The sequence below is a fragment of the Microtus ochrogaster genome, unplaced genomic scaffold (assembly GCF_000317375.1).
Source record: "Microtus ochrogaster isolate Prairie Vole_2 unplaced genomic scaffold, MicOch1.0 UNK11, whole genome shotgun sequence".
In the NCBI taxonomy this organism is placed as follows: domain Eukaryota; kingdom Metazoa; phylum Chordata; class Mammalia; order Rodentia; family Cricetidae; genus Microtus; species Microtus ochrogaster.
In genome coordinates, this window is record NW_004949109.1 from 4,441,763 (window position 1) to 4,459,762 (window position 18,000).

At 42.0% G+C, this 18,000-nt stretch overlaps 1 protein-coding gene across 1 annotated transcript in view; it reads right to left on the bottom strand.

Moving 5' to 3' along the window:
- Positions 1 to 11,797, bottom strand: part of Shisal2b (shisa like 2B) — a 14,587-nt gene extending 2,790 nt beyond the window's left edge. The window contains exons 1-2 of the mRNA XM_005366589.3: positions 11,377 to 11,797; positions 7,457 to 7,614 (exon numbers count right to left, since the gene is read on the bottom strand). Of these exons, the coding sequence (XP_005366646.1) occupies positions 7,457 to 7,614; positions 11,377 to 11,567 (349 nt within the window). The 5' untranslated portion in view covers positions 11,568 to 11,797. The remainder of the gene's footprint in view (positions 1 to 7,456; positions 7,615 to 11,376) is intronic.
- Between the last annotated feature and the right edge of the window lie 6,203 nt (positions 11,798 to 18,000).

Below are 18,000 nucleotides of genomic sequence, written 5' to 3' on the forward strand. Positions count from 1 at the left end.
AGGGGGGAGGGAGGGAGGGAAAGAGAAGGATTCTTAACTTAACATTAAAATAATATGATATCAATAATTTTAAATCAATCACAATTTAAGAATAATCAAAATAATTTAACAGAATACAGTCTAAAAACAGACCTGGGTATATACAACAATTTATGATAAGTGACCATTTAGGTTGACATTAGAGAGATATATTTTGGTAACTGACTCATTTGGAAATATAAGCAGATTCCCTACTTCGCTTCTGTAGAGTTATTAAAACTTTAAACACACATACATGTATAAATACAGCAGAAAAAAACCTGTGGTATCTACGGAAGACTGAATATCCTCATAGAAAAAATATATGAAAATCAGGCAGTGTGCCCCAAACAAATGGTAAACATGAAACTGTCTGATTAGATACATTTGAAATAAAATACCATTCTTTGCTGGACAATGGTAGTGTTCTCCTTAAATCTTTAATCTTAGCATTCAGGAGGCAGAGGCAGGTGGATCTCTGTAAGTTTGAGGCCAGCCTGGTCTATACAGCAAGTTCCAAGACAGCCAGGGCTACACAGAGAAACCCTGTCTCAAAAAACAAAGCAACAATATAAAAAAAACCCAGAAAAATACTATTCTTTATAAAATCAGTAAAATAGATATCTTTAAATAAAAAAATAATAATACCCAAAGCCACAGAGACTGTGGAAAAGCAAGTAGGTGTAAAATAGTAATTTTATGGAAGGTAGGTAGAAAGTATACCCATCTTGTATATGTGTGTACACTCAGATTAGGTACTCTGCTGCTAAGGATTATGGAAGGAAAACAGGTGTCCAGTGTGTCTGTAAGACAGTGGTGGAAGTGGAAGTCAGTAAGATAATTAAATATTGTGTATCCCTGCTTGACTTATAAACACTGTTAACAACTGAAATGAGCCAGGCTTCTTCTTAAAGAGATGGTAGGTTTCAGTGTTGGAACAAGGAAGGTACTGAAAGTATTGGAGAACAAAAAGTATTCCCAAAATGATGGACAGATTTCAAGCAGGAATGGGATACAGTTTGCAGGAGTTTGTTCAATGGCAAGAGAGATGGCTCAGTGGTTAGGAATGCTCTCAAGGCTATCATAAGGATGTGAGTTTGGGTCTCAGCCTTCATGTAGAAACAAGGTCCTGTGGATGCCTGTGATCCCAGCACTATAGAGGGTGGATGGCCCTGGAGGATCACTTGAGCTTTCTGGCCAGCAGCCTGGCTCCAGTCTCAGTGACAAACCATGACCCAAGGAAGAAAGGCAGAACCTGGTACAGCAGGACACTCAATGCCTACCTCTGGCTTCTGCGTGCAATGTGCATATATTATACACATATACACACCCCCAAATCCAAATATCCACTGACCAAATATAAGACGGGTCCAAATAAACAACAACAACTATAATGCTTTAAAATGCACAAATCCATGCTGACATTCAAATGAATCAGCAACCCTACGGCTAGAACGCATGTGCTCCTCTAAAAGGCACACGAGCCGGGTGGTGGTGGCGCACGCCTTTAATCCCAGCACTCGGGAGGCAGAGGAAGGCGGATCTCTGTGAGTTCGAGGCCAGCCTGGTCTACAAGAGCTAGTTCCAGGACAGGAACCAAAAAGCTACGGAGAAACCCTGTCTCAGAAATTCAAAAAAAAATAAAAAAAAAATAAAAGGCACATGACTTCAAACTGGTGAGTTAAGCTATTATGAACTGAGGACCTTAGTAGGTGATTAAACCACCAGAGTTCTGTCCTTCTATGTGAAGTAGCAATCCTACAAAAGGACTGGAGGGAACTAGCCAGCTTCTTTTTGCCCATTCTCTCCTTGTTCCACAAGAAGACGCCACATCATGGCACTCACTGTCTGAGAAGCAGACTTTGGCTCTCACTCAGTGCTCAATACACAGCCATCTTGACCTTAAACTTCCTAGCCTCCGGAACTGTGAAGATTAACTTCTTTTCTTTATAGATTATACAGTCTAACTATTCTGTTGTCAGTGGCACAAAGAACTAAGATAAATAAACAGGGGAGCAGTGAAATAATACATTAAAAGCTGTAAGAAGTTGGAAAATTACCACTTATAAGTGTCATCGTAATAACAGTTGTCAAAAATTCAGTGACTGGCTGAAAATTCACAGAGGAACAGGATATATTCATGGTTCCAAATCCCTCCCTGTAATCATGCTACTATCACTGCTAATCAAGCCAGCCAAGATTGTGTGCCGTCTGTGGTCCTTTGCTACCATACCTTCTTGTGTTCCTGTAAAAATGGATGCTCTCTCTCTAATCACAAGAAAATGGACAAACAGAAATTGAGGGACACTGCACAAAATATCTGGCTTTGTTTTTTCATCCTCAAAACTATCAAGGGCATAAAAGAAAAAGAAAGGCTGAGGATTAAAGAAAACATGAAATAAAAGTATACAAATTAATTTTGGACCAGATCCAGGATAAGAAAAATTACCTATTGAGATTAGGAAACTTTAATATAAGCCCCAGAGTGTATGTTGCTGCCATTAGTGTTGTGGTTGTTAACTCGGATGTGTGCACAGGGTTCACACAAGAGGAAGTATCTTTGTTCTTAGGAAGTGCTATCGATTTTAGAGTTTAAAGGAACATATTCACAAAGTACCAAGGATAAAACTAATGAAGCAAAGTATTAACAATCAGTAAATCTGCAGAGAGATAGAAAAATGTTTATTCTATCAACAGCAAAAGTCATGGTGCTTTGTGAAGTAATAAATTAAATGGATTAAATGAATTAAATAATAACAGGAATTCATTTAATAGCAAAGAAGATACAACTATTGTGGTTTTTTTTTAAAGGGATGGGGAGGGGGAAATAGAGAGACAGAAAGACAGAAACAGACAGACAGACACACATGGTGGGGGGAGATTCTCACCATATAACCCAGGCTTCCCTCAAACTTGCAATCATCCTGCCTCACCCTCCTGAGTGCTGGGATCAGACAAGGCTGCCATGTCCTGCTATTTCCCAATTTGCTTTATATGTGATCTAGGGATACATAGGAATTCCTCCCTGAAGGATATTCACTGCAGTGCTGACACCTTTCACCTCTATGCTGAGAGCATTTGTTGACTTCTCCGTATTTCCAGTGTTTCTACAATGAACATGAACAGAAAGAAACTTTTCTTTCTGAGGAAGCAAGAACATCTTCTAAGAAGAAACACAAAACCATTTCAAGTCAGCCTAAGACCCATTTTGCTCATGGGTACAACAAATGGTTATCTGATCCCCCCCCCAATTTACTCTTTTGGTATTTTATGTGCAGTTTTGTTTTTCACCTGTGTAACTAACTGTGCCTTACTGCTAATTCATCTCCTCCTTTTAATTTCTATCTTCCACCTTTCCAAGGTGACCACAGAACACCAGCTTGAGAGGGTTTGTTATTTCTGTACAATACAATTGTGTTCTTCCTAACAGTTCTAACGCCACCTTTCATGTTCATCAGACACAGCACTTCTCAGAGTCCCTGTCATTGATGGTCCCCATCACCCCCACAGGACCTACTCAAGCCTACGCGATGCCTAGGGTGAACAGGCTTTATCTTCCTGAAGCAGCAGTTTTACTAGATATGGGGGACAGGTGTCATTGTAAGAGGATAGCAAGCTTCACTCAGTTGAAAGTTCTCATAAATGTTTAAGCAAAATGAGAAACGATTAAGTGCTGAAGCTCAGAAGTTTTAAGGCAGACCTCTCCCCTGCTAGCCCTGAGAACTCTGGGCGTTGACTTCCTTTCTCCTACGGCTCTAACACCTTCACTATGGAAACATTTGAGAAGTGGTGCTCTATGATCTTGTCCCTCTGACTGCTCTGTCGTTGACCATGAATACTCTCCCACAACCTTGAAATGAGCCCTCGTGATTAGGAGTATCTTCACACAGGCATCTTTTGCTTGGCAACTTAGCATCTGAGGCGAAACAATAGAGACTTCTGAATACTGGCGTTTGAAATGTGCATAACCCAAAATGTAAAAGTTTAAAAAGAAGAAAACAGTTGCAAGCCACAATTTAAAAACCCACCAATTGCTCAGTGAGGGGTGCTCTGTATGGTGTGGACAACGCAGGTTAAGCTACTAATGTCTGCAATCATGGCCTGAAGAGACCCACCTGCCTTTTCAAGATCAGTTCAAAGACTGCAAAGCCTTAAACTGTAGACATTTAAAATCAAAATACCATGGAATAAAAATAGGCAAAAATCCTGGCAGTGTGATCTATGATTAGCATATTTTAGACCCACACCATTGTCATTTATAGGAAAAGAAAAGATTCAGGACCTTACATCCATTGTAATAAGTACAAGAACACAGTTCCTCCTAGGCCATCCAAATTACCTGTAATGAAAACAGTCTCCATTATAAAAATTAATCTAAATAGTCTTCCCCGGGAAAGAACACACTAATTGATTATCTAATACCAAATATTCAACCCTGAGAGCATACTTCATGTAACATTGTACAGACTGAGTAGGTTGTACTTATGTATTTAGGTGTGTGTGTGTGTGTGTGTGTGTGTGTGCGCGCGCGCGCGCGCGCTCGCGTGTGCAAGTGTGCACATGTGCGAAACAACTAATGAAAACAGAGGGTATGAATTTAAGGAAGGGTATGTGGGAGGGGTTGAGGCAGGAAACAGAAGGGGGATATATGTAATTAGAATTTTAGAAAATAACAGATAATTTTAAGAAATTAGTCTAAAATAATGTGGAGGAATTTTTAAAGAAGAGAGAGTGTTGAAAGAACAGCTTTCTAGCCAGTCAAGTCAGTTTTCCTCAGATATGCTACTTATAGGCCTGATTAATTATACAACTATTTCCTTAAGTTGCCAATCTTTAGCACTGCCGTTAAATGCAGTAACACCCCTAACTTATCTTCCCCATAGCTTGAACGAAGGCATCTCTCGCTAGGTGTTGAAAACCCTGGAATGGTACGCTCATATTTACTAAAGTGCACAGTATTTAATTATCATTTCAAAGGGTCAATTCAAGAGGAACCCGTTTTTCTATCCCAGCAGCATATGGATTACCTATTTTGTTTGGGGCTCTGCACTATAATTAATAATAATAAGAAAAAAACAATCCACAGGACCAAAATCACGTCCTTTGAAAGCAGCAGCAAGGCACTGGTTATTTTGCATTTTGTATGCTGTTTTCTAATAGCCAGACTCAGGAAAGGTCTATTAAATTAACTTGCTACCTTGATGTATACATTTTGTGAGGAACAAAGTGGAGCTATTTCATTGCATGAAAGCAGCCTCATCGAACTTCATAAGAAGTGCATTAACTGGCTTCATCCACTAAAGAGGAAGAAACATGCCAAGTCTGAGTTGACATGCCAGTAATTATGCTTCTGGGGACACATAGCAAACAGGAAATAAAATTTTGCAATAGTCCTTGAGCTAAACCAGGAAAATGAACCACTTTTACTTTAGCACAGTGAATTCCATAGGAGGCGCACTCGATGTATGTCTAATGCCTGCAGCAATGACCACACTTGGTCAGTGTTACACAAAAGACATTCCTGGGATCAGTAAAGATGTAAGACTTGTCAATTCATTTTAGGAAATGTATAAGTATTATAAACACTGGGGATATAATAGTGAACAAACATGACAAAAATTATTTGCTGGAACTTAGTCTCTAGTCAGAAATATCAAAAATTTATAGATAGCAGATAGGTAAGTAAGTAGATAGTAATTTCTGTTACCAGTAAATAAATGCTTTGCGGGGGTGGGGGGATTGGCTAGGAAGAGCAGAAGGGAAGTTAAGAGTTCAGGTAAGGAGGAACTCCTGGAAAAAGGATCTCTCAGGAAAGAGTAAAAGGAACTGCGAGTCACACAGATGTCTGAGGAAATGGTGGCAGCGTGTGCAAAGGCCCTGATCAAGAATCTCAAGGAATGGCAAAGGACCCAATGTGGTTTGGCAAAGGAGATGAGAAAAAGAAAGACCTAGAAGGCCAGTCACAAAAGGTCACGGAGGAGAGTTGTATTCATTGAAAGGGCTGGGTTTGAGGGGTGGCATAGATTTTAAAAGTCTCGCCATGATTTTGCTATGGAAAGTTGGAGGAAGAGTGGGAAGAAGAGGCACTTGTTTGAACAGCTGGGACTGAGACACTGTTTTTTTAACATGGTCCCCCACCACCACCACCACCACCACCACAGGTGATTCTTGATCATAGAAAAGATTCAGGACCATGATTAGATTCAATCATCTAAGCGAATGAGACAATAATTCCTCTTATAGTCAGATGATGTGATACCCACTAATCAACCACACAGTTGTGCTTGTGGGGAAGCTGGATCGAAGTCACTTGGACTAAATTCAGCTCCGAGCCTGTCAGTTTGGCTCCTTGTTATCAGCGCTTTGGGACGTGAACTCCAGAGGGATCTGTCCTGCTCGACTATGACAAGAGGACATGAGGGACTGGGGAGATTCTTCTGTTTCCCCCCAGAGGAGACTACAGCTCATGCAGGCACATGGTGATGGTGACATATTTGATAAGGTCACAGGCAGGTACTTCATAAATATGACAGAGCCCATCATTCAGCTAAAACACAGGGACTTTTCTATTTTAAGAAAGATTCTTCTTTTCTTTTGAAATGGAAGCAATAACCATTCATATGCCGTTCTAAATATGTCAACGTGGATCCTAAATTTATGTATTGCTACCTATATATTCTTTAAAATATATCCTGCATACACACATGTCAAAATTCATGACTGGTGTTTCCTAATACACTAATAGAAATCAGTTTCCACACAGTTTTGATAGTTTTATGATGATAACAACTGACTTGTATATACTGCTTTATAACTGAAACAATAAGTAGACAGACACACAGACCATAAATTATGCATAAAAGTTTCTTTCTACTTTATAGTTACATTGTGCATAGCTATATATAGTTACATACCTACACCAATGGAATTTATTAATTTGCAGGCTATTCAGTAACAGAATGTTATATTTGTTTTTCGAGTTTTTTTGCAAACCTCTGAATTGTTTTTGATGCCCCCTTGATTCCTCACACTGGATGCCAGTTTGACCACTGACTGACCTGTGCTCAGCAGTAGCAAGGGTGTGCTGCTGGGTGTTCTGTTGTGTTATGTACTTGATGGATGTCCTTGGTTCCACCAGAAAGCCAAAATGTAATTTTTCGAAGAAGATAAGTGTTGATAACTAAAATGGAATTAAATATATCCCAGTGAATGTACTGGCCCACTGACTTCCTTTCCACAGGGCATTTATAGCCTGCTAGTTTTTCTTGACCACTATTTCCCTAAAGTATGCCATCACCTAAGGCTGATTCACCGTGAACTCTTGCAAGGCTGCACTGTAAACAGAATCTTTAAAGAATGTTCCATCTTAACAGTGTGCTCTGTCCCCCAGCTAAGATATGGTACAGGTAACAGATTATAAATAATAGATTTGGGTTACCTTCTAGGGCGGAGGATGCCTCTAGGTGCTGAAGTTTAAGGCCATTGTCTAACCTTTGAGGTTTTGTGTACAGAAACAGATAGCAGAGGACACAGACACTGATGACAAAGGCAAGCAAAACAAGGGCGGCGATTCCCAGTCCAATCAGAGCACCAATGCTGAGGAAACAGAAAAGAAGTCATGTCATCCAAACCGCTGTGCACTCAAGCTCAACCAAAGGCGCCGATGCTCATTCTTGCTCTCACTCATTCATAAGCAAATCCTGTCTTACTACAGACAATAATTGATTGATATTTTCCTCTTGAATTCTTGTCATATTCTGTCTATTGCATTTAAGGACTTTTAAAAATTTTGTATGTTACAAGTTGTATGACATCTATGAGACAGGTCAAAGATCGTATGATTCTCTAGGAATGTCATAAATATCCCAGTCCAATAAATCAAGTTAATCAAATTAATACCACACCTTAGACAGACCAGTTTCACAAGCAAAAGATAAGCAGGAAAATACTTGCTTCTCTAAGAGTCAGGAAACATATTTATCAGTGATAAAAAACTTTTCTCTTAGAGATATATATGAAAGACACCATATGTTAGTATACAAAACCATAACCATTGCAGAAGAAGAGGATTTGGTTAAAAGAAAGCTGTTTACAGAATGTATATGAAATTCACTTTCAAAGTCTGAGATTTTCCTTTCATTTCTCTGCACCTCATTTGGAGTCATTCATTTATGTGGTTGCACATATGGCTAGACACTGAAGTAGCAGTTTTCATCAGACTTGTGCACTTAGTACTATTAACTAAGGAAGGGAATTTGGAAAGCCAGCGTCATACTGAACTGTATGCAGACGTGTCTCTTGAGTCATGTGTAAACAACACAATTAGATGTTAGGCTGTTCAAAAGCTGATTTCAGTCAGTTTTCCTATAGCATGAATACTTTCAGTATTTACGTGTGTTTAGCTTGTAGAAAATAGTCAACAGATGAGAGTAAACACTAATTAACTCATGATTGATCTGCTGTAGCAATTCGGGATGCACATCACTGAAAAATAATGATCTGAGTCTTCATTATCTTCTTGACGTGTCTTCAGGCTTCTGCATTCTTTCAGGGATCAGGCTGCTGGCAAGCCTGACTTTTAGCAAAAGGAAGGAAAAGAGGGAATTTGATCATGGAAGCCAGAAGCATCACTGCTCTGAGAGAAAGAACAGTATTGAAGGTGACAGGCTGCTCACTCCACTTGCCCTTGATTTAAGGAGATAAAACACCCTTGCACACAAAGAGATCATCTCCTGAGCTATAGAACAACATGGAGTCAAAGTTTCAAATTCTTAAGCTCGGCTTATTGATCCTATCCCAGCCAGTCCTGCATATAGTGATGACTAGATAATTTTATATCGGACTCCAAACAGAGTTATGTACTTCAGCTTGGAGGTTGCCATGCTGATTGCCCTTTCCTCTAATAGGATTAGGAAAGAAATCCTTGTACCTTGCCTTCTGCAAACTGTACCAGGGAGGTTAAGTTCATGTTCCTATACACAGACACATAAGAATGTAATCCATTTAGAATTAGTTTGTGCACAATGCAGACAAATGGAATATCTGGATTCCTGAAATGAGACCCAGTTGTTGAAAATCATTTTCAAAATAAAAAGTAATTTACTAGATTAAAATTTGTCAGTCTAATGAAATTCAACATATACATCATGAATGTTCAATGTGCAAGGTTTTTTTTCAAAATTATATAATTTGGAGGAAACCCAAAGAGCATGTTAATGCTGTTTCCATGCCCCAGCTCCATATGTGCCTGCAGATTTCCATGTAAAGATGGGGAATCCAGGAGTCTCCTAAATCGGTCATTTCACCAAATCCTTATCCAGCATCTATCCGTGAGTGGTCCTGCCAAATAAGCCTCATTTTCTTAAAGTCCTGGAGAAGATTACTAAAGGACAGCCTTTGAGTTTAGGAGACGAGAAGAGGAGGGAAAAAAGGAAAGGGACTGGCGCTGGAAAGGGAGACTCAGCCTTCCTCCTGGCATCCCACAGCAGTCGCTTTGCCAGCCATTGGAAAGTGTCTGAAGCTGCTCTCATACCCACGCGGCCATCCTCCCGCTCAGCACCTTCACCGGCCTGGAGGTAGCTGTGGCTGTCTTTCTCTGGGAGCTGTGGAATCTTGATTCCAGAGCTAGGGACTTCTGTAATATTTTTCGCAGTTGGAGCATTTTTAATTAGCAGTGAAGAGCAAAGACTACAAGAGAAATGAAGCTCTAATAAATTTCCCTCCCTGTAGTGTTTTCAGAGCCCAGTAATTCACAGGAACCCCGGGTTCAGTGCTGCCAACTACAATGCCCTTAGTTAACGTGGTTTTCTATCTCCCTAACTTTGAGCTAGCTGCCCATTTTTTTTTTCCTGATGAAGTAGACCCCAACAGACTGTTCCTTCCTTTGTGTTCTCACAAACCTTAGGAAGCTTTTATGGCCTCTTCTCCTTGTCACCGTGGGAGATCTGAAGATCCTGGACACCGTTTCCAACTGTGTTTGATTTGAGGTGGTTCTGTCATTCAAACGCTCACTGACGGATTACTGAGCTAGTCTCGAAAAGCCCAGATGAACGGGGTAGTACATCACTTTCTTCCCCCAAATAATCCAGGGAGAATAAGCTGGCATTATTTTCTGCCAACTTTCTCCTACTCAAGAACAACGTGCTCAGAAGGCAGCCCTTTGGGGAGTTTATTAAAGTTTGTGATACAGAAAAATAGTATTTGTTTTATTGCCTCAAAAAAAATAAGTTTGCTGTTGATCTGGTATGTATGCCAAGTTCTGGATCATGATGAGAGGGTGGGAGAATAGCACTGTACTATGCTGTACTCCCACTAGCTGGTTCTTTCTCAGTGTGTGTGTGTCTGTGTCTCAGTCCACACACACACACACACACACACTCACACACACACTCACACACACACACACACACACTCACACACACACACACTCACACACACACAGTTAATAGTGGTGGAGCAGTAGTTCTTTCTCAGTGTGTGTGTGTCTCTGTCTCAGTCCACACACACACACACACACACACACACACAATAGTGGTGGAGCAGTAGTTCTTTCCTATAATCTTAGGGTTCCACTCATTCTGTAGACAAAAGAAAAGAATCCACTTTAAAATCTGAAAGTTTGCTACCTTTGAGGGGGAGCATTTCATGGTGAAAACACCTGCATAAGAGCCAACAGAAACAAGGAAAAGCCCCATTGTGGAAAAAAGAAGCAAGAAAGACCTGTCTTTGAAAGTAATGCCTCCTGACATCTAGCAGAGGTCAAACGGTGTGGGCATAGGGGAAGGGTGTACAGAAAGACCATACTGCGTGTGTAATCGGAGCAACTCAAGCTTTCTTCCATCTTCAGCCTGCTTGGGCGGTGTCGGTGTCCAAACCTCTGAGAAGAGTGGGTTATAAAGCCCAGTTGTATGTATGCATCTGTGCAAATACACACACACACACACACACACACACACACACACACACACACACACACACACACAATTTAAGGACTCCAGCTGCCTAATAACACTTAAGTACTCCTCTGGTCTTTAATACCCGTGTTCTCCACAGAAGCCTCCTTTCGGTTCAAATGTATCAAAGGAACAAACACCTAAAGAGGAATTAAAACCCCCAGTAGAGCCTCTCTCTGAGGTAGGCTGGGATGCACAGGGTTCCCACTGGTCTCCAGGGTGCCCTGTAGAGTTACCATTCAGACGCCTGGCACCTTGGCACAAGGACCTGAATACAGTGGGCATTGGGAGACCACCCTGATTCCGGTTTGTATCTTCCACTGGTCACTTTCCCAGGTCCGGGAGGGGTCATCTTACCCTGCCCTGTCCCGCCCTGCCCTTCCAAGCCTTGCTCTGCCCTGCCCACCTGAGGCTCCACATGTAGCTGTGCTTGTAGGGGAAGTAGCTGCCCGGCTCGCTGCAGCAGTACTTGAGGTCTGCGAAGCCGCAACAGTAGAGCAGCGCGGCCCCGTCGCCGTGCCGCGGGCACTGGAAGGGCTCCACGAAGCTGCGGTTGAGGCTGTAGTAGCCCGAGCACACGCGGCTGCTCTCGCTCATCGCGGGCGGCTGTGCGCAGGACCCCCGAGGTGCGTGCGATTGCTCCGGACCTTGCCCAACCCAGGCGACTCTGGCCGCCTCCTGCGATCTGGGGTCCGAGTGCAGGGCGCTCAGCCCCCGCGCCCCTTCGGCTCGCCTCCCGCTGTCCGCGCGGTGCTGGAGCGCTCTGCTCTCGCCGCTGGGTCTCGTCGCTGAGTGGTCCCTTTCCCTGCGTGGCCCGGCCCTCTGCCTCCTCCGCCTCTCCCTCCGACTGTTTTCTTTGCTCTTTGTGGACTCCTCTCCACTTTCATTCACTTTATTCAGAGCCTGTCTTAGTCTTCACTCCACATGAGAAGAGATGATCTGAGTGGGAACAGCAGAGGCGGACATGGGTACAGTCTACACAGGTGCACTCAAAGTGTCATCTTTGTTGGCCCAGTGACATGGCAAATAGAGCCTGGAGCATAGAGGCTTTACCTGAATTGACCACCGATCCAGGCCCTGGAGCAGGCTGAATAAAAAGGCTTTAGACTAGCATTAGGGAGGGCATGGGATGTTCAAAATCGAGTTAAAACACTCTTTCAAAAAACTAACTGTAGGGGTTTTTAAAACATACAGTGCACCCCCACGTTGACTACGTGGAAAAGGGAGGAAAGACAAGAGGTGGCAGAAAAGAAAGTGAGAAACAGAGAGACAGAAAGGGAAGAAATCGAGGAAAGAGACTTGTAGTCAATCAATCACTCCTGGAGCACAGGAACTACTTTTGCCTGACTCTCATTTTTCCTAAGTGATCTGTTCAATCTTTTGAAGTAAGAGTGGTGACTGTGCTTGTCATAGCGTTGTCAAATGATACTGAGGGGTTTAAGGACAAAAATAACAATAGTCTTAATATGAGACTAGTGCTCGGAGAATTTCTAGGACAGAACAATTTCTTGTCATTTTCTCCTTCATTCCTTTGGTCAGGGTTTGATTGGAAGACAGACATCATGGGTTTGTGGGCTGGATATTTTTGTATTCTTATAAATATGCCAGAGCTCTGCTCTGGAATGTGGTCACTTGGAGACAGTTTGACTCTTTCCATTTTGTTTTCAAGCTCTGCTAGGCAGGACAGCCATGGACTTGAAGACTAAATTTTTCCCTACCAAGCCCAATACCTTCTGAATAGTCTCCACCACAACCTGCGAATTGCAAAGCTTACCACTGTGGGCACCCCGGCTATCTCCAGACCCCTAGGGACTCTGATCCCACTACCTGAACTCTCTCTCCCTGCAAGATTGCTATGCTCTCCAGCGGGGCGGAGTCCTTGCAAGTCTTCCTTCACCCATTTCCCTTTTCAGAGACCACCATCCCTCAGAAAGTCATATCTATGACCAGAACCCATGAGATCTCCCACCCCCTCCCCTGAATTAAATCTGATTCTTAGCACTAGTATGCCACAGACTCAGCCAGAGAGTGGATCCAATTTAGTTAGGACAGGGGTGTGTCTCTCTCACAGAACTGGAATTCCATCATGTGCCCAGGAAGGCAAAAAGAAGCAATGAACATAAAAGAAGACAATGAGCCACAGGGAGTAACAAACAAAGGTTTGACAAGTGTCAATAGTTTCGTGATTTTTCTTTGAGTTTTTTCCTGCGCCGTGTCAATTCCTTTCTATTCTTGAGTTCCTTGAGACCCCTGTTACTCAAGAGCAAATGCCCCCTTTCTGGTGTATGTGCCTTCAAGTTGTTTTATTATTTCTGAGACTGGACTCAGTGGATTTTGAACTTGCTATGTCATCAAGGGTAACCTTGACCTTCTGATATTCCTGTCTCCATATGGTATGCACTGCCGTGCCCCATGTATCTAGTGCTGGGGATTGACCACAGAGCCTCCTGAAATCTAGGCAAACACTCCACCAACTGAGTTGCATCCACAGCCCTCAAGTTGGGTTCTATTACATACGGGCACCACACAATATTTTGATCAATGATGGACCATATTTACAGGGGATACAGGGAGTCCTGTGCAATTTTATTGCCTAGTGACATCATAGCAATCTTAGTTTGTGTAAATACACTCTGTGGTGTTCACATAACAAAATCAATTAGTAAGGACTCTCAGACTGTGACATGGCTGATTGACTGGTAACTGTTGATGCTACAAAAAGTTTCTGCCTCAGTTGGGTGGTGATGATGGCACTCTTTTAATCTACTCGGGAGGTAGAGGCAGGTGAATCTCTGTGAGTTTGAAGCCAGTCTGGTCTACAAAAACTAGTTCCAGGACAGGCTCCAAAGCTACAGAGAAAACATCTCAAAAAATAAAACAAAACAAACACACAAAAAACAGTTTCTGCCTCATAAATACAGGACATTTTCAGAGGGAAGACAGAGGAGGAAATGTTGAAATAATGAGGCTCCTTCCTTAGTCAACGGGCATGCCCCTTTAAAGGAGGGAAAGTCAGACCTCACAAGCTGACATGTGGGAACTTGATAAGCTTGGGAAAGATGGAGAATGAGCACTGTGTGGACAGAGCTCGGAGCCAGGCAGGATGGATTAAGGAGAGAATGAACTGCCAGGGCTCAATCTTAGATGACACAGTTTTCTGGCCAGAATCTTTCTGACAACGAATGTTCAGTCATTTAGTACAGAAGCAGAAGAAAGGGTGGTAGAATTGGTCAGAAGATTCTCTGGAGTAGCACAAACATCATGGGAGCATCTTATCCTGCACATCTTGTAGACACAGACAAAATACACAACACACAGCTGCTAGACTCCACCCAGTAGGGACTAGTCCAAAGCAGAAGCCTTTTAACAAACAGCATTAGAAGTGTCAAGTGGCACTGTCAAGACCATGCCTTTGAATCAGCTTACAAAATGCCAGCCGGACATGGTGGAATCAGTCTGTACTCAGTACTATGGCTCATGATTTCAAGACCAGACTAAGAAACACAGGTTCAAGACCTGGCTACAAACTACAGAAGGAGTGGATGTAGTTGACAGTAGAGCGATTGTCTAGCCCATTGGTTCAATCTCAAACATCACTCCCATTGATGCTGCTGCTGCTGCTGCTGGTGGTGGTGGTGGTGGTGAGGAGGAGGAGGAAGAGGAAGAGGAGGAAGAGAAGGAGGAGGAGAAGGATGAAGATGATGATGAGGAGGAGGAGGAGGAGAAGGAGGAGGAGGATGTGGTGACCTGAATGAAATGTCCCTCATTAAGTCTTGGGCATAAAGATTAAAGTTCATGGCTGGCCTGAACAATTCATCAAAACTCTGTCTCAAAATAAAAAGTTTTTACTTTTATTTTTTTTCTTTTAAGGTGAGAGAAGGGTTGGGAGATGACTCAGCAGGTAATAGCACTTGCTGTTCAAGTCTAATGACCTCCATTCAATGCCCAGAGCCCTTGCAAAAGTGAAAGAAGACAAGAGGGTCTACAAAATTGTCCTATGACCTTTGCACATGCACCCTGGTACAACCACCATGACCTCCTATCATACATGCACACACACAATGAATAAATAAATAAACAACATACTTTGAAAGGCCTGTGATATAAGCCAATGGTAGAGTGTTTGCCTATCACGGTGGTTCTCAACCTTCCTAATGCTGCAACCCTTTCATACAATTCCTCATATTGTGGTAACTTCCAACTATAAAATTATTTTTGTTGATACTTTATAATTGTAATTTGCTGCCGTTATGAATTATAATATAAATTATCTGTGTTTTCTGATGATCTTAGGCAATCCCTGTAGGTTATGACCTACAGGTTGAAAATCACTGATTAGAATTCTGTAGTGAACCTAGTAACAAGTCTTTGGCTTGACATTGCTTGCTTTGTAGTTACTGCCCTAAGGCTCCCCTGGCAGAAATTATGACAGGAAGTGCAATGTGACTGACATGACACCCAAGGTCATGAGTTATATAATTTCTCTCCTTGAATCTTAGTGAGGAGAATGAGATAAAAGGAATATTCCTTATTAGGGGATACTTTAGAAATAAGACGTTTCGGGTGTTATGACTGTGAAGTATCCTAATGAACTCAATGAAATGTCCTGGAGACACGAGACAGCTTCACACTGTGCAGAACTACAGGAAAGTGAGCACTGTCTGTGACCTCCAAATGTTCCACAAGACGTCATCTATGTGAAGAGCCCATTTACAGTGATCTCTGCCTAGAACCCAGCCCTGTTTTACAAATAAACAAAATATACTTTTGAATTATCCAGGAATGCATCTACTTTGTAAATTTGTTTGGTTTGGGACTCTGCTAAGAGGCGTTTACTTTTTCAGGAAAATCATGTGCCAGGATTGATATCACCCAAGGTTTTGTGTTTTTCTTGCCAACACAGCCCACCATGCCAGGCTACAGTCAGACTGCCACTCTAGCATAGTATATAGCTGCTGTACGGTATAACTACACTCTGGCATTTTCATATAAAATGTGTATTTTATTGTAAATTACATTTTTCCATATTTATATTACAATATAATAATTATATATTGTAGTATGAGGAGCGGGCTGCGTCCCACCACCCGCAGCCTGGCTAGCTTAACCCCCGAAATAACCATATAGGAATTGTATTAATTAAATTATTGCCTGGCCCATTATATCTAGCCTCTTTTTGACCAGCTCTCATAACCTGATTTAACCCATTTCTACCAATCTGTGTAACATCATGAGGTCGAGGGAAAGATTTAGCATGTCTGATCTGGCAGTTTCATGCTGGCTCTCTCTGACTCTGCTTTCTTTCTCCCAGAATTCAGTTCTGTCTCCCAGCCTATACAAGTTCTGCCCTATCAAAGGGCCAAGGCAGTTTCTTTATAAACCAATGAAAGCAACACAAATACAGAAGAACCTCCTTCTATAATTAATGACCTTGTTTGTTGGGTCTGCTATAATAGACTACAATTTCTCCATCCAGTATCTTGGAACAAATGATTAGTTTGCGGCGATTGTAGAACATCAAGGTGTCAGTGAGGGGGTTGCTTCCTCTGGAAGCTGTGAGGGAAGATCTGTGCCAGGCCTCGCTCCCTAGCTCATGGATGATCTTCTACTATCTACCTTCTAAGTACTGCAGTGTGCATGTCTGCATTCAACTTTAAATAAGGTCAGCTGCTTCATTAAATTAAAGTCCATCTTAATGACCTCATTTTATCTGAATGACCTCTTTACGGGTCCGTCTCTCAAAACTGTTCTGAGGTTGTAGAGGTTAGGACTTTAAGACCCACATTTCTGAGGGTATAAGATGAGCCCAAGTCAATCTGTAACATTTTAGATAGATACAGTATTACTACAAATGAATTTTATTTCAAATACCAAAGGAAGACATTAGAAATATTTATTACAAGATAAGGACATTGAGTCTGACAGTGTTGTCCCATGAGGACCACAGGAAATGGTATGAGCTGCTCCTAACTGCTAACTTCTAGCCTAACAAAGTTTCCCCAAGATATCCATGACAGAACAAACAGAGGGAGATTAGAAACACGAACTAGTTGGCCAGTATGCTGAAGAAGACGCCAACTTGGCTGTAAAAACAGTGGACTCAGGAGTTCTTTACTCAACACCTTTAGCAGGTCCTTATTTCCAAGACTTGGATCATCAGTGTAGCTCCACTTTCCCTGCTCTGTTTACCTCTTGTTCATCTTTAATGTGTCCCACTGGTGAGTCAGCCTTCTTCTTGTCCCAGAAATAACTCCGTATCTGCTTTTATGTCTAACTTTTCTGCAACTATTTTTCTTTATCTCCAAATTGTATGCAATTTTCAAAGCCAAGACACATTTTTTCTTCTCCCCATGAAGATACCTGCAGCTAACAGAACTGAGGAATTGGCAGGCAGAGTAGGATTTGGAGAGATACATATGTAGGAGCAATGAGGAAATAGGGGTCATGGGAGTAATGAAAGCATGGCCCATGGATTACTAGACCCATCACATGTGAATAAACATGGGGAAAACTGAAGAGTAGATGATTTGTTTGGAACAAAAGGAACCGAAGAGCGGAAAAGAAAATAAGCCCAGTGTAGGTAGTAAATGGGACACTGATGGTTCCTTGCTGATGGTGGAATTAACTCGCTCTGTCCATTGAAATAGACTGTGCTCTTCAGAGTACCATACATGAGAGTTAACGTATGATCTGAATATGAAATCTCTCCCACAGACTCACATGTCCAATGATTTGGTTCCCCAGATAGTGATGCGATTATGGAAAGTGGTAGAAACTTCAGGAGACAGGACCTAGCTGGAGGAAGTGGGTGACAGGAAGGATACAGTCACGAACTAGAGAGTCTCTAGTTCCATCTCTTTGTTCTGCTTCTTGTGTAGCATGAGGTTAAGAAACCTCTTCGGCCATATGCGTCTACTGCCATGACGTTCTGTCCAAGTGTCTGGGGCCAAGAATCATGAACTTACTCTCCTGAAATCATGAGCAAAACAAACTCTTACTCAATTTAAATTTACTCAGGTGCTCTGTCACA